General features: G+C 37.6%; 2 protein-coding genes across 6 annotated transcripts; both read right to left on the bottom strand.

Annotated features, from left to right (window-relative positions):
• Positions 1-138: 138 nt before the first annotated feature.
• Positions 139-6,817, bottom strand: LOC124304007 (27 kDa hemolymph protein-like). 4 transcript variants are annotated; one of them, XM_046761923.1, is made up of 6 exons: positions 6,763-6,817; positions 2,866-2,988; positions 2,148-2,630; positions 1,706-1,841; positions 1,043-1,170; positions 139-964 (listed from the first exon to the last, which is right to left on the bottom strand). In XM_046761923.1, the coding sequence occupies exons 2-6, from the start codon at positions 2,903-2,905 to the stop codon at positions 879-881; spliced, it is 873 nt and encodes a 290-aa protein (XP_046617879.1). In that variant the 5' UTR covers positions 2,906-2,988; positions 6,763-6,817; the 3' UTR covers positions 139-878. The 4 variants fall into 4 exon arrangements, with proteins under 4 accessions (XP_046617879.1, XP_046617880.1, XP_046617882.1 ...); XM_046761924.1 differs by lacking the exon at positions 6,763-6,817 and adding an exon at positions 4,638-4,797; XM_046761926.1 differs by lacking the exon at positions 6,763-6,817 and adding an exon at positions 4,404-4,536.
• A 3,974-nt stretch (positions 6,818-10,791) lies between these two features.
• LOC124304000 (uncharacterized) lies at positions 10,792-15,250 on the bottom strand. Of its 2 annotated transcripts, XM_046761908.1 has the most exons (6): positions 15,211-15,250; positions 13,573-13,695; positions 12,855-13,337; positions 12,413-12,548; positions 11,740-11,868; positions 10,792-11,628 (listed from the first exon to the last, which is right to left on the bottom strand). In XM_046761908.1, the coding sequence occupies exons 2-6, from the start codon at positions 13,610-13,612 to the stop codon at positions 11,544-11,546; spliced, it is 873 nt and encodes a 290-aa protein (XP_046617864.1). In that variant the 5' UTR covers positions 13,613-13,695; positions 15,211-15,250; the 3' UTR covers positions 10,792-11,543. The 2 variants fall into 2 exon arrangements, with proteins under 2 accessions (XP_046617864.1, XP_046617863.1); XM_046761907.1 differs by having other exon boundaries at positions 10,792-11,868.
• Between the last annotated feature and the right edge of the window lie 12,324 nt (positions 15,251-27,574).

Here is a 27,574-nt window from a genome sequence, read left to right as displayed (position 1 = left end):
TCATATCAATTAATACGCTATAGCGGTACTAACTTGGTAAGTTTTTGGATAAATAGAACGATAACGTAAATATCTCCCTGACAACATATGTTTGCGGTACCAATTACATTCAGTGACACCAGGATCATTATTCACTAGTACTTTTGAGAAATATTTAATGAATAAAAATAGTAATTTAGAGACACAATCGGTAATACATGATTTCTAACGCTAGTAGAAGTAGAAGTGAGGTACGCGGCGCACACCTGATCTCATGCCCGCGTTTCTCTCTCTTTTTTCACACGACACACACCTAGATGGGGATTACGGAAAGAGGCATACACTCTTGTTTGAATTTCTCTTACTCTCATACAATATAATATGTATACCGTATATTCTAGCAAATACATCCAAGAAAATCAAGCTATTCCTTGTTTATAGTGCAAACAGTGAATTGTGTGGTACTTTTTTACCAAAGTGAAAATGTCATCGACACATCGTTTATACCAATGTTTTTGGAGAGATAGCGATAGATACTGGTCTATTGACGTGGGGTCCGTGAATTGGTGGTAGAGGATAGGAGTGAGTGTATCGGGATGATGATTGAAGACAATTGATGATTAACGAACAAAAGATATGCTGTATTTTTGCACACACATACGAACCGTATCGCTAGAGGTCAGAAAGGCAATTGAGCTTTGACGCAATCGAGAGAATACATGGATGATACTAAAAATAAGAGTGTGAGTAAGTATGTATATGTTTGAGGACGATTCTAAATAGCGAGTGAAATCAGATCAAGGAGTACGATACAATACTTCGACTTGAAGCGTTACATCGCTACTTTGCCGAAACACTGTGTTGCGTGTTAGAAATCTATTTTTTTCTGAATAAGAGTTTTAAACGTTCCATGGCCGGATCGTCAGGTTGATTGCAGTCGAGAAGAGAGCGTTGATGCTAATAACTGGTAATGTCTGTGAATTACTTGATTTTTTTTCTTCTTCTTCCTTCACAATTGGTCTTCCGAATGCGTCTGTCCTAACTGGCTTAGTCGATGAATTACTTGAATTCTTGCAGCCCAAGTTTTCCAGATACACGTCGAATACACCTCTCACGAAAGCTACAGTTATCTGATGGCTCCTACAGTTCGGTATCTTTTCGATGATGCAATTGTAGGCGGATTTCAGTTCCCTATTGATTAGAAGTTAATTGTAATGGGAGATAAGAATCTACATCTTTTAAGAGAAGCATAATGGAATCGGTTCATCAAACTATTTCAAATGTCGTAGCAATCATTTGATTACGTTTCTTCAACCCGAGACCTATAACTTTTCGTTGGGATTTAAAACTTCGAAAAGTTATCTTCAAATCATGAACGGTACTGCAGGTCGAAAAATAAGGTCGTACCAAAGTTTCGATTCGCTACCAAAAAAAAGGATGTGCTGGTGTACTTGCACTAGTTTTCAAAATTTGAAAAACTGTTACTTCCGTTCGATTGAAACTATGTATGCAGAGTTTCTCTCGTATTCTTATCGAAATCTTCAACCTGCATCTTTATGTAAGATAAAAACTGTGCATTGGTATTTGTATTATTGAAAGATTTCCGGTCCATATTCTCGACTTATACAACTGTTTATGTGAAAATGAGACACTTGGTTTACTTAGTAAGACAAGTCTAAAGACTTTCTGATCAGAGAGACGTTTTGAAGATACTGGTAATACTTACGAGCATGTTGCGTCATTCCAAACCAGAGTAAAATTGTAAGTTTCTAAAGTATTGATTCCGGTAGTCAGTGCAGGCCAACATTTCTCGGGATCGTTAATCGAATGATAACATTCACCGCCTCCATTGATACTCAAATCTGCAAATAATATGAAATTTCAATACGCGTTAACGTAGTTTTACGGGCGATTGTTTATCGCGTGTATGCGAGTTCCAACACTGGGAGCATATTCGACACTATCTAGGAAAACTGAGATGATATTGATGCGATATAAATAAATTTGCTCACTGCGTATCACATGGTGGTATGCCGCAGTATACTGATAAATAACGAAACACAAACTTCCGCAGGACGAAGCCGAGGCTCAACCATTTAAAATGCAATTGAACGATTCGGAAAACGACGCATTCGCATGACTAGATAAACTAAATGACACATACTGACCCTTAAACATCTTGGCGTCATTCTCGCAGACGAATTCGAGCGTGGATGTTGAAAATTTACCGATTATCTCGATAGTTTTGAGTTGTTGCGAATCCACGCAATGCTCGAAGGACTTGGAATATTCTTTCATACATCTTTCGAGAGTTATTCTGCTTGGACAATAACTTCTTACGTAGTACTCAATACTAGTATCCAGTAGGGAACTGCCTTTGTACGTTTCGCGGGCGGTATTCATATTCGACTTCAATACATCGTTGATACATTTTGTGGCGTTTTCTAGGCTGCTCGTTGCTTCTTCTTCCTTCCAGGTTTGACCATTCGTTGAGCACGCTTCCTTCGTGAAGTTTTTGATTAGTCCGAGGTCTTTGATCATGCTTTCATTAGTCACCATCATAACCACATCTCTCACGACCTGTAGTGCATTTCTATATACGATACTCGCCGTTGAATCATTTCTTTGTCCGAAGGTCAGGCACAAAATCCCTGGAACAGTAGGGAAAGGTTGATATTTCTTCTTGGACACTTCTATAACTGCGTTACGTTCCAAAACGTTACCAGCCATTCTGGTTGCAATTCAGTCAATGGTTTCGGCATTTTTGCCTGTGTTATTATATTTTGGAAACGTTCCACAATGACAAGGTCAAAACGATATTCGTGGATCAAATCAGGAATCAAATAATATGTTTAAAACGTATAATTATTCGGTGCACTGACTTACCAGTGAAAAGAAAAGTTGTCAGGACGTTGAAGGTCTTCATCTTGGCGTATCGTAGGTATCAGTAATCGGCAGCGAGCTTCCACCTGCAGATGTTTTCGGTGCAATGCATGTATTATTCAACGGCTGTAGATATGTAGACTAACTTTACTTTTAGTGGTAATACGAAACCCTAATCACGTATTGTACAATCATAATTTTCAGCGTATACGACATCATTTCTCGTGTATAATGACTCGGCGTTATTTAAATTTTTCCGTACGCGCAGAGAATTCCTCATTGCACATTCCGAAGTTAGAGAAGAATACAACATTGAAATTTTCTGGTGAGTTGAAAAATTAACGACGGAGCCAGGAATCGAACCTGGTATCTAGAGATGCTTTACCGGAGACTCACTCCACTAGACCACCTAGCCGCCCTGACTACAGTGTCAACTCGCCTGAAAATTTCGAAATTGTACTCTTCTCTAGCAAATTTTTCTCGCTATAAATATGATATGTTGTATTTCATATCAGCAAAAATGAACGGCCCGCCGTTCAAAAGTGGCTAAGTGAATTTAATTCACATTAATAGCCACATACAGCACATGTGTGCACATGTCAACAAGCTTCACACACAAGTCAAAAATGTGTCTCTTCGCTACGAATCTCGAATGTAAATTTCGAAGTTACACGTCAATTCTACGTCATCACGATCTGGTTTCATTATGTGGAAAGGATAACCAGATGACAATTTTTTCCTATCACTTTTCAACTTTTCATGGGTGTTAATAATTACATCTATCACAGAACCATGTCATAACACGTTCACTCTAAATTTTCCGTTTAATTTTCGCCCGTAGGTGTTGTATTATGTTGTTTGAACCATGCAAAAATGCCTGATTTTGCTCCTATTCATGATCAACTGGAAACTGTAACTGGCAACCCTTTTTATAATCGCTGCGCTTACGTAGTTTGCTGACGCTGGGAGTGGACGGGCAAAGCGAGTTGTCGCCACTCCAATTGGAACAAATTCTGGCGCTTTGCGGGCGGCGCGCAAATTTAAGCCCAAACGGTTGAACAGGCCGCGATCCAACACGTAGACAATAGGTCGTAAATAAATCGGAAATTAAAACATGTAGGCATTTCATTCATGAGGCTGAAGTTAATAACGTTAGCGTAACGAAACACTGGAGGGTAAAATTACTATTTTGAAATTTTGCAGTGACTTTGAAGTGGCTAAGTTTTGAAAATATGATTTTCTTGCTTTGTCTCATTATGACTTGGTCCATTTCAGAGATTCATAGATTCCTAAAATAGCGAAATAACTGACTTTGCGAAACGTGAATCATTACTATGACGTTACTTATAAATTCAGTCACTTAACCAGGTTTACTACTCGCTACCTCACGAATGAGAGACGACACAAATGATTTTACCGACAACATAGAATGTTAATTAAGGACCCCCCGTTTTTGAGATGGTTTTTTTAAATTTATTTATTAACTTGGAATCCTTTCCATGTAAATTTCACCGCGCATAAGAGGCCTTGACAGTATTGACATTTCTGACTAGGGCCCCCCTTAGGCCCGAAACGTCATGAATTGAATTCCTGACTTGTTCATCGATTTAAACGTCGAGAACTATTCACACGCACCGAGATAAGGTCGAGAAAACATTCAGCGTTATTAATTACAGACTAATTTTAATTTTACAATATCGTGTTTATACGCGTTATATTAGCGATAGTATAAAATGCGCTATTCCTTCATCTCCTATAACAATTCAGCTTCTCACACTGTGCGGTGTACAACAGCTACTTTTATTCCACTTTGTGGTTCGTCTCCTTGAGTCGACGGAAATTTAGTCAACAATATTCTAACGTCACGTCCCTTTACAGCAATAGCGTAACAATTGTAAGTATCAATTATTCATTACTGCATTACGTGTATTGTAACGGACCCACTCAAAGTTGACCTCTGAGCTTTACATATATCAGTGCTTACATACAAGCGGTACAAGGACAGTCGACAAAGACCGAACACAGCCGAAGACGTGAATCGCTGCTTGACACGTCTTACTTTAAAGTGTTAAATGGCAGTTAAAAAACAACACGTATGGCTTAGTTTTCAGTCTACTACGACATATTACCAAAAAAAATCAAATCGGAGAGATCGGCTCAAAACCCCTTGTCTATGAAAAGGCAGTTCTGGCAACCCCCGAGTACGCGAAACGCCAGATGTATCAGGGTGTTCTTGATTTCAGTACTTTTTTATAGAGTGTTCAATTTCCTATAAGAATTAGTATTTAGATAGTTAATAAGTCAAGCCGTTTGCGAGATGGAAAAAAAAATCCAAAAATTTTTCAATTTTTTTTTACAGTTATTCAAATGGGAAATTGAAAAAATCAATATTAAAAGCTCATATTTGCATGAGAAGAAATGCTGTACTGAAATTTTGATACGCGTTTGAAGAAAAGAATTTTTGTTCTTGGAACACCCTAATTGCGTCCCTTTTGACTAAATGTGGTTCTCCCCTTTTTCATGCCAAGAACAACAAATTATTACATTTTCTATAGTTTTTTGACTTTTGTCTGAATGAAGTAAGACTGAAGCTATCAATAGCATTTTTTTTAATAAACTTCAAAAATTAAAAATCAAATTCCTCACCTAAAATTGCTTCTCTTAATCGTATATAAAAATAATGATAAAAGAAAAAACTAGAGCCAATTTGAAAAAACTACGCATACTCCTACGATCGTTGACATCAAACCTTTCAAAGACCATTCAAATATCAATGACAACAAAACCACTATTGACCGGTGTAATGCATCATTGAATTGATTATATCAACATCAAATTGAGCAATATCATCCGCGAAGAAAAACATTCGAAGTGTAAAAGAACCCGGAAAGTATAATAACCAAAGTTATCCCGTGTAATTGAATTCCATGAAGAATTTACAGCCAATCTTTGTCGCGAGGCCATCGTACACATGAAAAAAAAAAAAAAAATGCCAAACACCAACAACGTACATGCATCTGTGCGTGGTGAAGTCGCAAAGACTGCGGTTTCCCGTATAGTGCTGATATCAGAATGTCGCAATTCCAAGAACTAAGATAAGGTATTTGGTCGGCACGGTTAATTTCCACACTTTAATGTAAATATTATTAACTCGTTACACAATCCAGCTCGACAAGCAGAGATGTGGAAAGTATCTACACTGATTTAGTTTAATTAGAATCAGGAGGTTCGAATAGCGACTTAAGACGTCAAATCGACACCTGAACAGGACAATATCGTGCCTCAGGATTATTTTGGACGTCGAATTTTCGAAAACGTGTCGCAGATACCTGAATGAAAGGTCCTGTTCGTTTTTCGATCTGGTGCCACAAGCGAAATAATTATAATTATGGTGCGTCATTTTATCTCCTAATGAGTTTTCAGCTCATTGTCAGTGCGTCTCATAATTTGCAACTCTACAACAATTCCGCAATCTGCGATTATCGCATAATAATATTATACCAGCAATGACTGAATTACATGTTCAAATCGTGGGCAACTGGATTTGAGGATCGTGAATTATGATACCGGCGATCTGTGAAACAGTACCACGCATCAGTTACACGTGGTTTCTGACACGTTGATACTCACACTGCTCACTTGCTAATTGACGATCGGGTAAAGAGGGTGTTTTCCATGCGAGAAATCGTCAAGAAGATCAGAAAGAATAAGGTTTGTCAATAATAAATTTTGTCCATAATCCGCAATAATCACAAGACGAATTTTCACGCTCGAAGATTACGCGCGTAAGTGATTACACCGCATGATGAAATTTATGCAATGTTTAGAACATGTGTAATTAATTAAGACTAATTAACCATAAATAAGCTTTATCGATTATAAGTGATCATAATTCCTTACTCAAAACAATCGATTAACGTCTGGCTGGGTCGACTGACCGCTGTACACTGACTGCTCAATTATAGGAATTGTCTTATATATATGATCCATGCTCTTGTATGTGTGTGAACCGACTAAAGCTCGGTGTACTCACAAGACTATCAATAAGGTGCTGTATAAAAATCAACTTATTTTTGATATCAGCGGTATTCTCGTCACATCGTAAAATGAAGTAAACAACCCATCTACAGATGTTTTGGCATCGTTGAAGCTCTCAAAGATCTTCACAGTCATTCAACAATTCACCAAGGTCAAGAAAAATCGTCTTCATCTTCACAGTGCATTGGCGAAAGCTTTCTTGTTCGCTGTTGATGATTAAACGTGTCAGGTGGAAAAAATGTTGGTTCAAAAGTTTAGCATGAAGAATAATCGGTACTAGTGAAATCTACTTGCACGCTCCCTGTTTCAACACCATGTCCAACAGTCCAATTATCCCATTTGGAATTGCGTCCTTCTTCATAGTTGAATGAATGAAGTGCTGGATGAAACATTTCTTCAGTTTCTCCTCGCACGCCGTCATGCACGCTGACATGTCGCGGCCGTTAACAAACTCTGTGAGCAAAAAAATATGTCTGTTACGTCAACCACGCGTGTGCGAAGTTTAGGCATTCATCAAAATCCACTTTCTACTGTTCTCCTGACACATTTCGCGACGGTTGAACTAATCGCATGTCGAGAATGTCGTTAAACATCCATATATTAAAAAAAGATAAGTATGAATATTACAGGGATAAGAAATTGGATCAACAGTGATCTTTTTTCAGAAATTCACCGACTTTTTACGGGATCTTCTTTGTCATGGTCAGAGAAGTTCCTCACCGAAGTTATCATTCCGTCAACTACGTCAAGGACATTTTTCTCCACTTTTTTCACGCACTTGTCACCGTACAGAAGTTCGACCGTGCACTGTGAGGAATTTTTAGTTTCGTTTTCCGCTCAGTTCTTAACTATTTTCATTTTTTACCACAATAGAAAAATATAGTTCTAGGTACAAAATGAAAACTAATTTTTAGCTGTTACCGGAAAGTCTGGTATCCGTTACTATTCTTTCTCATTACGATCACCGTTACTATATTTTCTTGTAATTGTTGCGAAAATTCAACGCTCGCGCAACGATAAATTGACGTTAAAGCCTTCTTTAACTAAAAAAGTAGAGTAAACCGAAGAAACTGATTTTGCATTGCAATTACCAAAAATGGATCGACAATAGCGTAAAATGGTTAGACGTACCCCGTCTTCGTAATTCCAACAATATTCAAACAGTTTCTCCAACGATACCTGTTTTACTGAATTTTTATAGGTACTACGACAAATGAAATTTTTCTCAGTATGAGGTTGATCATCAAGTCGATCGCGTACTTGGGCATTTTGTACCATTCGGTATTTACTTTCACGTCGATCACGGGTTTCAAGTTCTTGATGCACCGTTTGAGCTGGTCAGTCGTACAAGTTTCAAAACCGCGAAGCATCTCTAAGCCTCCCTTCTCGTAACACCTCGCCCGAATTTCTCCACCCGGCGTCATTTTCTTGATCCTTGGATTTGGGGTAAATGATGTTCATGAACAGTACCGCGAAGGAAACCGATGTTGAAATTTCCTGCGGCTCTTCTTGTTCTCGGAGACTACTGTCGACGATGGCGAAGCTCAAAATACCTTTCACATAAAGACGAAATCGTTTGAACATCTTTGAAAAGTTAGAAAACTCGTCTTGTCATGTCATTCCGCTAAAGACAGATGACGGCTGTTAAGCCGGTAAAAATAAATGTTTTTTGGGCTCAACCTCGCACTAAATTCCGATCCAATTTTTTTTTTGTAATATTTGGGGTCACTTACTGAGTATAAAAACACAAAATGCTGACAGATTAAGGCTTCAGGCGCAATCTCGATAAACGTTTTTGGTCGATATCTCAGAAATCATGCATTTTAGGGCAAAAGTTGTTCAGACCATTATTGTGGAGAGTAACATTTTGCATCTTTTGTTCCTCAGAAATTCTCTTGTAAAACTTACCGTCTACGTTTTATGGCTCGTTGAATGAACGAGTTTTTCTATCTCGGCCGATAACTCTTATAATATTGGATTAATGAATAAAATGCTGTCGTACATTTTTGAAGGTCAATGTATTCCCCACATCTTTTGTTCGAAACTTCTTTTTTTTAATGTCCATAATTTTTGAGCTATAAAATAACTGGAAGCCTGTATGAGTTTCGCGTGGTTGATGAGATTACGATACGTTTATCCAAGGCGATGTTGGCACGTATACATATTATTTCAAATATTTATTGCTTATACAAATAATAACAAGTTACAGAAATCATTGAATGATCTTCGTGTTTTCGAGAGATCTATTGCATAACTCGTTGCAGTAAAGTGAAAAATATGACAAGAGAAATTACCCGAAACAGCAGTTAGCTAGTTCATGACTAAATACTAGGGATGGGCGATCTCAAGCGAAAGATCGATTCTCAGAATCGATTCGAATTGATTTTGGAAAAACCTATTCATCCAAAAAATCGGATACGAAAGATTGATCTTTGGAAGATTGATCGTTATTTTTACTTTTTAGTTTAACTGGAAACCGGTGTCTATATTGGAGATTTAGAATCGTGTCACACAAATGTATTACTTATTCAACAGTTTTGATATTTATCAATAGTTTGCTTTGGGTCATATTTGTTTATCACAGCAATAGTTCTCATATACATATTACGCAAACCCAGCCGACTAGGTGGGAAGCTTTTTTTATTAGTCGTGATATTAGATTTATTAAGCGCTAGAAATTGGTCGATTCTTTTGTATTCTCAAACCTATGTTATCCATAAAATACAGAACGCCAAAATAAACTTTCAAAACTTTTTTTAATTGAGGATTGAAGAACCTAATCCGATCCTTGCAAACTTGGAACTGATTCTAGAAAAAATCGATTAGTAAAGTATCGATACAAAAGATCTATTTTCTCGACCCAAAAGTTCGATTCTTGAGTGGGTCGATCTAGAATCGCGCATACATACTGAATACATTGCCATCAATGACCCAGGTCTCACCACGTGGGAGTCGCTGCGATGAAGAGACCCACTCTATCCCGTCCCAACCTCTCAACCATGCCAGCAAAAATTAAGAGTGTTACATACATCGATAGATAACCCATAACTCATAACCCCAAAACACTAATTCAAACTGCTATACATATACAGACAGTTGGAATTCTTTCATTGCGTTTTCATTTTCAATCAAATTTTGTAATAAGATTCGATGCGCCGAAGCATCCGGCGTTTAGCTTGATACTTACAATTATACCGTCGATAAAATCATGAAATTCGGGGTAAATATTCGTTAACTAATCCTCTTTCGATTCCATATCAGTTCTAAATGAAGCGATGTCTTTGTTTATTTTTTTTTTTCAATATTTAATCCAATCATATTATACAACATGTATGTAATGCATGTTAAACACGTGATCGCACGCAATTCAGGAAACGATTCAACAAAAAAAAAAAACGAGGCGGATAACTGATAAAAATAAATCGTAGATTAAAAAAAAATTTGTTATTTAGCATTAAACTCGACACCGCTATATTTACACAAAACTATACATATAATCGACGGCTGAACAGAAAATCATTGTATCTTAGAATTTGGTTCAACATGTCATCGTATCGCAAGTTAACATTTCGTTCGTTAAAGCTGCGGAGGCTCACCATTGGTGTGAAGCTGCCACAGACACATTAGTCCTCCAAACATTAATTAACATTATCTTTTAATTTGCTTCATTCGGAACGACTTTATCATGTTCACAGAAAGATTCTATTTTCTTTTATTTCTCATTCACTCCAATTACCGACTTACAATCAGAAGTCATTGGACATCTCATATCAATTAATACGCTACAGCGGTACTAACTTGGTAAGTTTTTGGATGAATAGAACGATAACGTAAATATCCCCGTGATAACATATGTTTGCGGTACCAATTACGTTCAGTGACACCAGGATCATTAATCACTAGTACTTTTGAGAAATATTTAATGAATAAAAATAGTAATTTAGAGACACAATCGGTAATACATGATTTCTAACGCTAGTAGAAGTAGAAGTGAGGTACGCGGCACACACCTGATCTCATGCCCGCGTTTCTCTCTCTTTTTTCACACGACACACACCTACATGGGGATTACGGAAAGAGGCATACACTCTTGTTTGAATTTCTCTTACTCTCATACAATATAATATGTATACCGTATATTCTAGCAAATACATCCAAGAAAATCAAGCTATTCCTTGTTTATAGTGCAAACAGTGAATTGTGTAGTACTTTTTTACTAAAGTGAAAATGTCATCGACACATCGTTTATACCAATGTTTTTGGAGAGATAGCGATAGATACTGGTCTATTGACGTGGGGTCCGTGAATTGGTGGTAGAGGATAGGAGTGAGTGTATCGGGATGATGATTGAAGACAATTGATGATTAACGAACGAAAGATATGCTGTATTTTTGCACACACATACGAACCGTATCGCTAGAGGTCAAAAAGGCAATTGAGCTTTGACGCAATCGAGAGAATACATGGATGATACTAAAAATAAGAGTGTGAGTAAGTATGTATATGTTTGAGGACGATTCTAAATAGCGAGTGAAATAAGATCAAGGAGTACGATACAATACTTCGACTTGAAGCGTTACATCGCTACTTTGCCGAAACACTGTGTTGCGTGTTAGAAATATATTTTTTTCTGAATAAGAGTTTTAAACGTTCCATGACCGGATCGTCAGGGTGATTGTAGTCGAGAAGAGAGCGCTGATGCTAATAACTGGTAATGTCTGTGAATTAGTTGATTTTTTTTCTCCCATTTTCAGCTTCTCCTCTTTCTCTTTTTCTTCTTCTTCCTTTTCAATTGGTCTTCCGGATGCGTCTGTCCGAATTGGCTTAGTCGATGAATTACTTGAATTCTTGCAGCCTAAGTTTTCCAGATACACGTCGAATAGACCTCTCGCGAAAGTTACAGTTATCTGATGGCTCTTACAGTTCGGTATCTTTTCGATGATGCAATTGTAGGCGGATTTCAGTTCCCTATTAATTAGAAGTTAATTGTAATGGGAGATAAGAGTCTACATCTTTTAAGAGACGCATAATGAAATCGGTTCATCAAACTATTTCAAATGCCGTAGCAATCATTTGATTACGTTACTTTAACCCGAGACCTATAACTTTTCGTTGAGATTTGAAACTTCGAAAAGTCATCTTCAAATCATGAACGGTACTGCAGGTCGAAAAATAAGGTCGTACCAAAGTTTCGATTCCCTACCAAAAAAAAGGATGTGCTGGTGTACTTGAACTAGTTTTCAAAATTTGAAAACTGTTACTTCCGTTCGATTGAAACTATGTATGCAGAGTTTCTCTCGTATTCTTATCGAAATCTTCAACCTGCATCTTTATGTGAGATAAAAACTGTGCATTGGTATTTGTATTATTGAAAGATTTTCGGTCCATATTCTCGACTTATTCAACTGTTTATGTGAAAATGAGACACTTGGTTTACTGCGAAAATGAAAGTAAGACAAGTCTAAAGACTTTCTAATCAGAGAGACGTTTTTAAGATACTGGTAATACTTACGAGCATGTTGCGTCATTCCAAACCAGAGTGAAATTGTAAGTTTCTAAAGTATTGATTCCGGTAGTCAGTGCAGGCCAACATTTGTCGGGATCGTTAATCGAATTATAACATTTCTCGCCTTCATTGATATACAAATCTGCAAATAATATGAAATTTCAATACGCGTTAACGTAGTTTCACGGGTGATTGTTTATCGCGTGTATGCGAGTTCCAACACTGGGAGCATATTCGACACTATCTAGGAAAACTGAGATGATATTGATGCGATATAAATAAATTTGCTCACTGCGTATCACACGGTGGTATGCCGCAGTATACTGATAAATAACGAAACACAAACTTCCGCAGGACGAAGCCGAGACTCAACCATTTAAAATGCAATTGAACGATTCGGAAAACGACGCATTCGCATGACTAGATAAACTAAATGACACATACTGACCCTTAAACATCTTGGCGTCATTCTCGCAGACGAATTCGAGCGTGGATGTTGAAAATTTACCGATTATCTCGATAGTTTTGAGTTGTTGCGAATCCACGCAATGCTCGAAGGACTTGGAATATTCTTTCATACATCTTTCGAGAGTTATTCTGCTTGGACAATGACTTCTTACGTAGTGCTCAATAGCAGTGTCCAGGTGGGAACTGCCTTTGTACGTTTCGTGGGCGGTTTTCATATTCGACTCCAATACATCGTGGATACATTGTTTGGCGTTTTCTAGGCTGCTCGTTGCTTCTTCTTCCTTCCAGGTTTGACCATTCGTTGAGCACGCTTCCTTCGTAAAGTTTTTGATTAGTCCCAGGTCTTTGATCATGCTTTTATTAGTCACCCTCATAACCACATCTCTCACGACCTGTAGTGCATTTCTATATACGATACTCGCCGCTGAATCATTTCTTTGTCCGAAGGTCAGGCACAAAATCCCTGGAACAGTAGGGAAAGGTTGATATTTCTTCTTGGACACTTCTATAACTGCGTTACGTTCCAAAACGTTACCAGCCATTCTAGTTGCAATTCAGTCAATGGTTTCGGCATTTTTGCCTGTGTTATTATATTTTAGAAACGTTCCACAATGACAAGGTCAAAACGATGTTCGTGGATCGAATCAGGAATCAAATAATATGCTTAAAACGTATAATTATTCGGTGCGCTGACTTACCAGTGAAAAGAAAAGTTGTCAGGACGTTGAAGGTCCTCATCTTGGCGTATCGTAGGTATCAGTAATCGGCAGCGAGCTTCCACTTGTAGATATTTTCGGTGCAACGCATGTATTATTCAACGGCTGTAGATATGAAGACCAACTTTACTTTTAGTGGTAATACGAAACCCTAATCACGTCTTGTACAATCATAGCTTTTAGTGTGTAAAAAGTCAATATTAAAAGCTCATATTTGCATGAGAAGAAATGCTGTACTGAAATTTTGATACGCGTTTGAAGAAAAGAATTTTTGTTCTTGGAACACCCTAATTGCTTCCCTTTTGACTAAATGTGGTTCTCCTCTTTTTCATGCCAAGAACAACAAATTATTATATTTTCTACTAAAATTGCTTCTCTTAATCGTATATAAAAATATTGATAAAATAAAAAACTAGAGCCAATTTAGAAAAACTACGCATGCTCCTACGATCGTTGACATCAAACCTTTCAAAGACCATTCAAATATCAATGACAACAAAACCACTATTGACCGGTGTAATGCATCATTGAATTGATGATATCAACATCAAATTGAGCAATATCATCCGCGAAGAAAAACATTCGAAGTGTAAAAGAACCCGGAAAGTATAATAACCAAAGTTATCCCGTGTAATTGAATTCCATGGAGAATTTACAGCCAATCTTTGTCGCGAGGCCATCGTACACATGAAAAAAAAAAAAAAAATGCCAAACACCAACAACGTACATGCATCTGTGCGTGGTGAAGTCGCAAAGACTGCGGTTTCCCGTATAGTGCTGATATCAGAATGTCGCAATTCCAAGAACTAAGATAAGGTATTTGGTCGGCACGGTTAATTTCCACACTTTAATGTAAATATTATTAACTCGTTACACAATCCAGCTCGACAAGCAGAGATGTGGAAAGTATCTACACTGATTTAGTTTAATTAGAATCAGGAGGTTCGAATAGCGACTTAAGACGTCAAATCGACACCTGAACAGGACAATATCGTGCCTCAGGATTATTTTGGATGTCGAATTTTCGAAAACGTGTCGCAGATACCTGAATGAAAGGTCCTGTTCGTTTGTCGATCTGGTGCCACAAGCGAAATAATTATAATTACCCTGCGTCATTTTATCTCCTAATGAGTTTTCAGCTCATTGTCAGTGCGTCTCATAATTAGCAACTCTACAACAATTCTGCAAACTGCGATTATCGCATAATAATATTATACCAGCAATGACTGAATTACATGTTCAAATCGTGGGCAACTGGATTTGAGGATCGTGAATTATGATACCGGCGATCTGTGAAACAGTACCACGCATCAGTTACACGTGGTTTCTGACACGTTGATACTCACACTGCTCACTTGCTAATTGACGATCGGGTAAAGAGGGTGTTTTCCATGCGAGAAATCGTCAAGAAGATCAGAAAAAATAAGGTTTGTCAATAATAAATTTTGTCCATAATCCGCAATAATCACAAGACGAATTTTCACGCTCGAAGATTACGCGCGTAAGTGATTACACCGCATGATGAAATTTATGCAATGTTTAGAACATGTGTAATTAATTAAGACTAATTAACTATAAATATCTAAGCTTTATCGATTATGAGTGATCATAATTCCTTACTCAAAACAATCGATTAACGTCTGGCTGGGTCGACTGACCGCTGTACACTGACTGCTCAATTATAGGAATTGTCTTATATATATGATCCATGCTCTTGTGTGTGTGTGAACCGACTAAAGCTCGGTGTACTCACAAGACTATCAACAAGGTGCTGTATAAAAATCAACTTATTTTTGATAACAGCGGTATTCTCGTCACATCGTAAAATGAAGTAAACAACCCATCTACAGATGTTTTGGCATCGTTGAAGCTCTCAAAGATCTTCACAGTCATTCAACAATTCACCAAGGTCAAGAAAAATCGTCTTCATTTTCACAGTGCATTGGCGAAAGCTTTCTTGTTCGCTGTTGATGATTAAACGTGTCAGGTGGAAAAAATGTTGGTTCAAAAGTTTAGCATGAAGAATAATCGGTACTAGTGAAATCTACTTGCACGCTCCCTGTTTCAACACCATGTCCAACAGTCCAATTATCCCATTTGGAATTGCGTCCTTCTTCATAGTTGAATGAATGAAGTGCTGGATGAAACATTTCTTCAGTTTCTCCTCGCACGCCGTCATGCACGCCGACATGTCGCGGCCGTTAACAAACTCTGTGAGCAAAAAAATATGTCTGTTACGTCAACCACGCGTGTGCGAAGTTTAGGCATTCATCAAAATCCACTTTCCACTGTTCTCCTCACACATTTCGCGACGGTTGAACTAATCGCATGTCGAGAATGTCGTTAATCATCCATATGTTAAAAAAAGATAAGTATGAATATTACAGGGATATGAAATTCGGTCAACAGTGATCTTTTTTCAGACATTCACCGACTTTTTACGGGATCTTCTTTGTCATGGTCAGAGAAGTTCCTCAACGAAGTTATTATTCCGTCAACTACGTCAAGGACATTTTTCTCCCCTTTTTTCATGCACTTGTCACCGTACAGAAGTTCGACCGTGCACTGTCAGGAATTTTTAGTTTCGTTTTCCGCTCAGTCCTTAACTATTTCATTTTTTACCACAATAGAAAAATATAGTTCTAGGTACAAAATGAAAACTAGTTTTTTAGCTGTTACCGGGAAGTCTGGTATCCGTTACTATTCTTTCTCATTACGATCACCGTTACTGTATTTTCTTGTAACTGTTGCGAAAATTCAACGCTCGTACAACGATAAATTGACGTTACAGCCTTGTTTAACTAAAAAACTAGAGTAAACCGAAGAAATTGATTTTGCATTGCAATTACTAAAAATGGATCGACAATAGCGTAAAATGGTTAGACGTACATCGTTCTTCGTAATTCCAACAATATTCAAACTCATTGGCTCATGTCGAAACGTGAATGTAGCGTACCGGACGTTGCTGGCATTAAAACTTTACGCTACAACAATGTCTTCGATAGCACGTCATGTTTTCAATTTATTAGTGTATTGTGCATTGACCTTGGCCAGTTGATGTCAAATATCACAATCAAATCGTCAGTTAGGTAGATCAGTGTGCGGTAAAAGTCATCGGTAAGTTTGTAATCGTGAGTCGACGAAAGATGGAAAATGATTTTCGGAAGAATAGGTTGAAAAAACACACATTGAGAAAGGGACGGTTCATAATAATTTGACGAGATTGTTAGGAAATTACGGTGTTCTGAATTAATAAAACGTGCATGGTAGTTAGTCCGTCTGAAAATGAAAACCACCAAGTCTATGTAAGCAAACTTGATGCCATTCTATTTACCTCAACCTCTCCCGCTGATAAGCCGCGAAATTTTTCCAACCCTGGCCCTTTTTCTTATTTTTCCGCAACACTTTCCTTATCTTAGTCATAGCGAATGACCGATGAACACTTATCAAGGATTTTTAGATACTTTACTAATATTTATTCACGAAGAACACACCGAATAACGCGCTTGGCTCGCGGTTTGAATTGGGTATTTGCATGATTTTTATATTTCTTAACTTTTGATGTTTTTCGATTCTATAAATTTTTTTAGAATTTTTGAAAAAAAATATTTTGTTTTTGTTTATAAATATTTAAATAATTTAATAAATAAAAGTGGTCCTAAATCACATAAAAGTCACGTGACATAAAACGGAATGTGATTGGTTTGACGTCATTGTGCTGCTACTGGCGCGTTTATTTGAATCCACAAAGAGTAATGTACAATATTTTCTAGCGCTAAAAAAATTTTAAGCAAGTTTTTTAAACTTTAAGTTTGATACATTGTATAATTAATGTCAGACTTCGGTGAAAATAATTAAAATAGAAATCAATTTTTGTGTGGTGTTTTTTTTTTTTTAACTAACACGGATAATTGTGTGGAGGTTATGATCACGTCAATGTTATTATACTAAAAATGTTAAGCAAGCATTAGTTTGAGTATTTTTACAAGTTGGTACTATACACCAACAAAAATCGTTTTTTAATGACATATTAAATAATTTAATAACTTTAGTTTATAATAAACAGCACTATCAGACGTTCTTTTCATCAATCACAACACAGAGCAACAGCTGATTACACGTACGGCGTGCTTACAGGAGAACTTGGCGCTAAAAATTTCAAAAAAATTCAGCATTGTGACGTCACATACGCGAGATGGAGCTACTTATTCATTTAAATATTGCCTTTTTTTTATTTATTAAATTATTTAAATACTTATAAACAAAAACAAAATATTTTTTTTTCAAAAATTCTAAAAAAATTTATAGAATCGAAAAACATCAAAAGTTAAGAAATATAAAAATCATGCAAATACCCAATTACGGGTTTGCACATGTCAAATGCAGACTGCTGCTACGGCCGTTAGTTCCTACGGCGGGCGGCCTAAGCCAGAGATGGCGCTAGCAAGCAATCGCTTTTTGCGGCGAAAATCCGATGTTTCATGCTTCAGCACGTGCAAGTTTTCTCGCAACTTTTACGTTCGATTTTATTGCTCTTAGTCCTAAATTGAAGGTGAAGGATTTATCTGTGTCGTATATTTCGTAGAATCGTAAAAAAAACATTCGTTCTCGTTTTATTACAACGGGAACTTTGCTCACTTTCAGTGCTGTTTTCTACGACTCTGAAAAAAAAAAATTTTAATTCGGAAAAATACGCGACACAGATTGCTCCTTCGCCTTCAAAATGCTTCTAATAGATGTTCGATATCTTTATAAATGACGGAGAAAACTTGCACCACGTGAACGTCTGCAAGCAGCAGTTCCGCCGTGAGTAGGCAACGTCCTTAAGTATTTTTGGCGGAATATCAGTGTAATTCGAACTCCAAGTTCATCACTTCGAACAATCCTTCGCATGGATTTTTGATATCATGTTTGAGGGCCAAGTTATAAATTAATTACCATAAGTATACATCGTAGGAGCGTATATTTATTATATATTCTTCAAAACGTCGAACAGTACTGAGAATTATTGTCTTATATGTCTTGCAAATTTTTTCTACCGCTACTTTTATCGGTTTAAACTCCCTCCCTCTCAGTGAGGTAGAAATATGGTACTAAGTGTGTACTCACTGCATAATATTATAGGCAACTGCTGCTACATTACTGCAAGGATCATAGTAGTTGCCTTCATGGAGGTGACTTGGGGATGATCGATACGTACCACGAAGATCGAGTCACATAGAAGCGTACGGCTTATGGGCCACTCGAAGCAAAACTTTCCGCGACTCGTAAATCCGCAAGATGGCTCTATCGTCGGTCGACAATAGAGAGCACGATCACCCCAACTTGCCGGTCGGAGCCAACACACCGACACTGTACGCATTAGTATAGAGCACTGAGCGTGGGCCACGAGCAAAGGCGCCACTAGCGACACCTAGCTGTCGGGGTGATAGCTCATCCAAGCACCCCAACTTTTCTTGCTTCAAATAGCCTGCAGGCCGTACGCTTCTATGTGACTCGATCTTCGTTGATACGGATGAACTTCGTTTCGACGCCACTCGATCTGTATCTTTAGTCAACGCCAGCGCTATTGGACACCAAAAATATTCCGAAGTTGTATTGTACACGAGATTGATTACGTAGCGGATTTTCCACTTTCTGCTCCTTATATTAAAATTAAAATTAATTATTCTGAAAACAAGACACACGAAAAAAAATATATTCACGGCATAAGAATTTTGCAATTTATTTTATCATTTGGGATACTTATTTATTTGAATATTAGAAAAAAACTTGTAGTTAAGCGAACATGGATATCTATAATTTATTTATTTATTTTTTTTTTTGTTTCAACGGACTGAATTTTTTTTGTAACATACATAACTTCTCTCAATATTGCACGAATAATGCAGTTATTAGAATTGCCTCGTATTTGACGAAATTCGTACTTGTCCGTTATGAATATTTGTGAAAAGTTATTTCAGGGTGAAATGTTAAATGCTGTTCAATTGGCATATAAAATTTGTATACGTGTATATGTATATGTATGACGAAGACGTCGGAATTGAATCAAAACTTCAGTTTTCGTATGTATCTCGAAGAAACTTCGATACATTTTGATTTCACGCAGAAATAAAGAAATGGCATGTCTTCTACGAAATCGCAATGGTAACTTCCACGCGCAATATTTTATCGCCCGCAGTAAAGTTTGCCGACGACTCATTCTCTTTCCTTTCCGCTCCGTGACACGGACCGCTATCTGACTGGACTGTTCCTCACGCATTTACTTTAGTACGTATGTAATTGAAAAAAAAAAAAAATTTGCCAGCGTCATATCGTGACTAACGTATCGTCAAATTATTAAATTTAATAATGGAGTGTTTCAACTGCCGTTGCTTGGATGCGCGAATTCTTAAATTCTCGAAAACTTGTCATTCCTGTAATAACATTTTCGCTTGTCAAGTTTTCGAAAATTGAAGAATTCCTTTATTCTGGCAGAAGCACGTTTGTCACGATATGATGCGGAAAGAAAAATAAAAAACATACGTACATTCCGGAATTGAATGTGACAGTAAAAGTCTGGTAAGATAGTGGTAAATAACGTCTATTTACATAAAAAGGCATAGAACTCTATGTGGCCGATTCCGTCGATTAATTATGGGTAAGCCGTCGGGTTCGAAAAACTCGGTTTAACTGCAATTGCGGTATACCATCATGCGTATTGAGATATGAAAGTCCTCCAAATTTCAGGCCTCTAAGCCCTACCATTTACGTGAAACACATTGATGAATTTTTTACTCCCTTATCGATCGATGTTTTACCTAAAATTTTCAGCATCTCTTGCCGAAGGAAAAAAAATATGAACCACTATGTTTTTAGTGTAAAAAGTTTTATGTTTCGAAATTTTGAATCCATTTTCGGATAGATCGTCAGCAATAGCCTTTTGAAAAAGCAACGCTCTTTTCAGTAAAAAAGAAAGAACTCGTTTTTTTCAAAGTTCCGTAAACGAAAAAATATTTTGATAATTCTATTGAAAAACGGGTCATTTTTACGCAAGGATACTGGATTTTCAAAGTGTGATGACCATAGAATCGGGTCAGAGCTCAATTTGTCTGAAACTTGTACTTGGGATTGAACCATTCGTACTGGAGGTGTAACCCTAATATTAGTAAGACTTTGATTTGTGTCATCACTAATTAAAACAAATTAATTTATTATTCACAGAGTTCCATCCATTATATCGAAAGTAAACATTCAGTTTGTTGTAATTACATTTAGCGTTTGAGCATGCTGTCACAAGGTTTAAGCAGTTCTGCACGTAAATATTTTCATGATGCTCGTTTTTTCTCGAACTACAAGAAATCGATTTTGTTTTTGGCTTTTTTGTAAGTTAATTATAAAAAATCAAAATAAAAAGAAACGCTCATTGGTCGAGAATCGAACGCGGTCTTTTCCTTGTTGGCTTATTCCGCCTTAAATTTTCCGCTCATCTTAATTTTGAAGTTACAAAGCTTTTGAAACGCCGTCGTCCATTTCACTGCAATTGATCCAACCCAGAGATGAGCTTTTAACCTGCAATCGCTTAGATTTTCAATGGCCGAACGCGAGAAACCGGCGTCTTTACTTCTGCGGTTGGCTGACATGCAACGTGCTTGTTAGAATTAATGAATCTTTGTTACTTGGTACAATTAGCGCTATTCCAACCGGCATCACCAAGGCTTATCGGGAAGGTTATAAAAAGCCTGCGCTACGACAAACACACCCATTATGAATCATGAGAGAAGTTGCGGACTCGCCAAACTGATAATACTGACGACCGGAATTCTTTTTCCGCAGCTTTTCATAGTAACATGTCTGTCTCATGTATACGTGTTTTGTTGTGTAATTTTACCCGCGCAAATGCCAATACTCAAGTATGAATAAGATACACGAAGAAAGTGATGTAGCAGCTGCAGTCTGTCATGCTGTCCCATCGACCAGTGCAACTGCAAGCAGCCTGCACGCCTCTACTTCTGCACGGACTTCACCGACTTTTCCAATAATTAACCCAAGAATCGAAAAAGTTGAAAATCGTCAGTTCATATTTTTTACATCGTATCTTGTCTTTTTTCCTTCACCGAATATCAAAAAATACCGAATTCCACATCAGTCTGTCATCTAGAATAATTGTATTTGAAATCATATGCAGAGATAACCGTTATGACTGAGTTATCAATGACGGTATAGCAAGAATAAAACCTATACGTCAAATAATTTTCTTTTCTTCATAGAGGAAAAATTATCACCACCATTTCTACGTTGGCGGGCTTATCGTACATGGTTGACCAAGAACTCTACCGGAAAAGCCTTCTTCTCTGTTTGTACCAAAGTCTACGAAAAAAGGTTACAGCTTTCAACCGACAGAAATCGCATGGCATCTCTCAAAAGGTTTGTGAAGGATGGCTTTGGAAAAACGCAGCTAAAACACTAAAAGCACACGAAACTGGCGAACTGCATCAAAATGCCAGACAAGTGATAGCAAGTTTACAGCCAGCCAACAAGCGTGGTTGAGCAGCCCAGTAGCAAAATAAATAAGACAATGATCGACGCTCGCACAGCTTTAGGAAAAATGTTCAGCACCATTCTGGGTAGAAAAGGTTTAGCATTGCATGGCAGTGCTAACGACGAAAGATCAAATCTTGTACAGATTTTGAAAGCAAGATCCGAAGACGTGAGCCAACTTGATTCCTGGCTGAAACGACAGAAGTCCACTTGGTTGACCCATGACGTCACAAATGAAATACTGGAGCGTATGGGTGATAAAGTATTGCGGCAAAAAGTGGACCAGATAAAGTCAGCAGGATCTTTTTCTTTGATAATGGATGAAACGTCCGATGTTTCAAGATTTGAACAAGTCTCAATGCGTATGAGAATTGTTTTGGAAAATTTAACTGTTCGGGATATTTTCATCGGTTTTTATAAGATAGAAGATCCGAAATCAGAGGCTTTGTTGAAAATTAGGCAAAATGTTTTCGTAAGATACGGTCTTACCTTCAATGGTTTGATGGGACAATTCTATAACGGCATTTCATACAAGCACGGCAAAATTGCGGACTTGCGAAGCCGTGTCTTCGGAAAGGCGTCACGAACCTTATACGTACACTGGTCAGCGCATACTCTGAATCTGGTAGTCGGGATACTCTAGAAGACCTACCTTGCGCCAGACTCTTCGTCGGACTCGTCAAGGATCTCGTCAATTTTATACGAAACTCACCAAAGCGATTGGCCCAATTTGAAAATTTCGAATCTGCAGCTGGCTCCAACTTGACTTCTTATTGTCCTACAAGGTAATATCCGATCATCATTTTTATTTTCCCATTCGACAACTTCGTTTCTAAGTTCGATTGTAAAACTAATTCTCAGGTGGTGCATGAGTGTCAAGACTCTGGTGACTCTGCGGACAAAGGAAAATTATTCGGCTGCCCTGGAATTTTTCGAATCAATGATGAATGACAAAGAAATTGACAGCATCGCTTCGGTAAAAGCAGCAGGATTCTTGGAACGAATTAATTCTGTCGAGTTTTTCTTTCTTTTGAACATGACCATTGATATTTTTGATTTTATTGAAAAGTCAAGTGCAGATCTGCAAAAGCATGAATTATGTATGAACAAGTCTCGCAGAATAGTAAACACGGTAACGAAAAACTTACGTGTCAAGCGAGACTCGACGTTTGATTTCACCTGGAGCCAAATTATTCCTAGCCCTAAAGAACTTGGCATTCGAGAACCTCATTCTCAACACCCACGCAAAAGGTATTGGAGTAATGCAAGTTCCGTTAGTGCTGGGCAGACTTTTCACAGCCCCAAAGATTATTACAGAAATGTATACTACACAATCTTCGACACGGTTCTGTCTTCATTAACCGTTCGTTCGCAAAATTACATGATGTCAGTTTTATCAACACGCGAAACATTCGTTATTGGTCAAAAGGTAGACGTTAAAACACTTACGCATAGTTATAACCGGCAATTTCAGAACGAGGATTTCATTCCAAACTCTGTTAGATTGAATCTGCATCGAGACATGTTTTTGGACCTTCTCGCGCAACGAAAGATTCGAGTACATTCGATAAAGGACGTCGTTTACTTTCTCAAAAAGAACGCTGACATTCGTGAGCTTGTTTCCGAGTTAGGCGAGTTTATAAAATCGTTATTGGTAGTACCTGTATCACCATATACGTGCGAAACGTCCTTCTTTACATTGAAGAGATTGAAGAATTATCTAAGCAGTACAAAGCAATGACCTCATGACTCCACAGCTCTGCTATATGTCTATAATGAGGACGCTGAAGACTTAGGTTTGGAGGAACTTGTGAACGAGTTCATAAATCAGGACGAGGTCAGAAAATCTACATTCGCGGTATAAAGAAGTAGAAACGAATTCCAACGAATATGACATTTGTTGTGAAAAATTGTACTGGACAATACTTACTCGGCAAAATTTCGTTTAGTCCCTTTTCTTTTTTTGCAAAGCCCTCAATTGTATCGCATTTGTGTACCGCATCATATCGTCAGACCCCAGACGATCCGCACTTACTTCCTTATTACAGAGGGACACGTGCATCGAATATTTGAAGTAAATATTCGGAATGAAAATTAATTGAACACCGCATTATTCTTTGATTTTGTTCATCAGACCAAGTTCACATGTGTGAATCGTTGCGTTTTTGCAGTTAATATACAAGCACATATTTTTTTATTCCAGCAGCGGATTTATAAAATTCTACATGACTTTCTGATTTTGGCAATACATCAAGTTTCGCAGGCACTTTCTATCATAAATAACACATTTCTTATTTAATAAAGTTGAAGCTAGCAGTCAAAGTTAGCAGCCAAGCCTTTTAGACTTTTTGTAATTAGAAAAATACAGTTCAGTTTTATCCTCATAATTCTATAAAAGTATTGGGGGTTCAAGGCATTTCACAAACTTTTGGTTTTTGGACTTGACTATCTTATTCGAATGACCATTAAAACTTTTGACTGCTAATACTGGCTGCTAGCTTCAGCCACGTTCTTATTTATGAAAGCGAATCACGAGCACTATTCACTTTGTAATTGTACTAATCGGCAATGGTTGAAGGGTTAAAACGGGCGGGGGGAGCAAATCGCATTATAGATGAAGGACGCTCTTTCGCTGCTGGACAAAAGAACGAAAATTCAATGATTTTTCAATTATTGCTTATATCTCTGTCAGCATTTTTTTTTTTTGTTTCAAATCAGCTACTTCGGGACAATACGGGGCAATACTGTTTAACACTAGAATTACCGAAGTTAAGTCGATGCTATTTCTGTCCAAATCAGTCGAAATGACCGGTCTTCAAAAAATCGTAATAACAGAAAATGTTTATATCAATAAAAAATAGTTCAAGTGTCGAACAGTATCCCATCTTGCCCCATTCCATATTCGTAGACTAAATACAGAGATACTGTGCGTTTGTGACCATTTGTCTAGCTGTATGCCACTGTACTAAACTTGAATGTATGTGAACTGTGCAAAACCCGCTGATAACCAAAGTTCATGAGTATCCCGTCTTATGCCCTTTTTTCATATTTAAAAAATTTTATAACGTTATTAATGAAAATTGATATAATGCTAACTATAGGACTGATTGCCAAAGATCACATATCTAATTAACTAATACTTAAATTATAAAAATAATATCTTTTGTTTATGCTCAAAGCTTCATGTCCCCGCCCAGCTCTATATGTTCCAAGTTATCAATATCACAAAGAGTTTAAATGCTTTGCAATAAATCAGCGGTTACATTTACACGAACGAAACTGATTTAGTTGACGTTGAATATTCCTGACTTATACTTCAAACTCGATCCTCAATTGAATTATAAACGTAGTGCCGTGACGGCTGTCACAAACACCCAGATGATGAAACTGACCGGCGACGATTGCGAGTTGACCGGCGACGATTGCCAGTTGACCGAATTCTTGCAGCAAAATCCTACCAGAGTTTCGCTATACAGATCCTTCATCACATTTGTAACTTCCGGTTTACCGCATTGCTGCAGCGCATGGAGATAACAATCGATAACTTTTTCCAAGCGACTGTTGAAAAAAGAATAAAGCAAATTTTATAGTTGGTAATCAGAGATGCGACGTCGAAAGAAAACGTCAGTATGATTTCACTTACGCGCAATCATCCTTGTCCGGAACAAACAATGGAAATTCTTGCGGTTCGGAAGTGGAAGATTCTTTGGAAATATATTTCCTCATCTTATCTGTAAACGCTTGTTTCGTACAGGTTCCCATTTTATTATTTGCAATGTCGAGACATTGCGAGCCGCCTTCGTTTATCAGTTCTGTGAAAAAACCAAGGTCAATCGTTCGTTTCGCGATGTCAGGATAATCGGCACGCGGCTGCATTATTTATGGATTGAGGAGCGAATCGGTCCTCTGCAAGTGTGAACCACGACATCGGAAGCACATTTAACTCACGTGTTGCGTGCCGACAGACCGAACCAAAACCCAGATCGCACAATAATCGTGGGCTTGTACACTTGGGGACAATGAATCTGAGACGGCTAATTTTTTACACCAGACAGTTACGTTGGCAACACAGAGAAACCTACAGCGCCGTAGTCGGCCGAACGCGAAACTAACTCAATATCAATAAACGTCACACAACCCATGGCCGTCGAATCTAACCTTAGAATTGACGTGTCAATCCAACAAGTCATTATCCCCGCGGTATTCTAAGGTTAGATTCGACGATCATGGGTTATGTTACGTTTATTGAGATTGAGTTTGTTTCGCGCTCGGCCAACTGTGGCGTTGTAGGTCTCTCTGTGTTGCCAACATAACTGTCTAGTGTAAAAAATTAGCCGTCTCCGATTCATCGTCCCCAAGTGTACATGGAGTATAAAACGTGCGAATTCTCGCGATTAACGACTCGTTACATCTACCGGCACTTGACATTCCTCGATTACACGCTGACTGCTTTCAGGGACGTTTGACAGCCGAAGAAATACTTATTGCTACTGTTCTGATTGCTTGGATTTTGGTTTTACCCACTTATAATCTATACTCACTGCTCTCGATACACTTTTTATAATTATATAGGATTAACATATGTGGCAGTGGTCGGATATTATTCATTATTATTGTTATTCTTGGTTTTATTATTATTATTATTGCCATCATCATCATCATCATCATTATTGTACTTCCAATCTAAATTTAAGGTGATACTGCAATTTCGTCGCCACAAGACTTGCCATCTACCCAAAAAAATTTCTGTTGTAACCAAATTTATCATCTTTTATCAACAATTACAGGAAGTACACGTATTCCTATCACGTACGATTAACACGCGTTATATTTCTCTTATAGTTTGTATTATATTTATATTATAATCTCGTGACCTAATTACTTTTTTCAACAATTCGACGAGCATGAATGAGATAAGAACAAACTTTGCATTGCAAATAAATGGCTGAAATCTTGACTGGGGTTGTTTTTTTTTCCCCGAAGTATCTGCTCCAGTGACATTTTCGACACCGTCAAACTACGCAGTCTTATATGATTGATTCCGTATGACGTAAACATACCTATATAGAATAATGAATCCAGACAACTTGATCGGATGCGCAGTTTATAAATATCGCTTTGTTAAACTTGAACTGTACAATATTTTGTAGCCCAAAGGCGTTCGAAAAGCGGCGACACATTTCCATCCGCATCGCCGACATTATTTAAACTCCACCGGGATCGTTTTGTTTTTTCTTGTATCTCACAAGATCTGCGCAATAGGCAGGGCAGAGCTTCGCGGTCGTGAATATTGAGGAGTGCGCTGTTGAGTTTCCGAATCGAATAAAAGAACGCATAAGAATTCGAATAGTTATAAGCAGGAGACTAAAATCGAAATAAAATAAAACTATCATATATTTACGAAGCATTCAAGCCAACTCAGTAAACGATTAATCGTGACATTTATTAATTTTATCACGAGTTT

The sequence above is a fragment of the Neodiprion virginianus genome, chromosome 4 (genome assembly GCF_021901495.1).
Source record: "Neodiprion virginianus isolate iyNeoVirg1 chromosome 4, iyNeoVirg1.1, whole genome shotgun sequence".
In the NCBI taxonomy this organism is placed as follows: Eukaryota; Metazoa; Arthropoda; class Insecta; order Hymenoptera; family Diprionidae; genus Neodiprion; species Neodiprion virginianus.
This window is presented reverse-complemented; position numbering and strand designations above follow the sequence as displayed.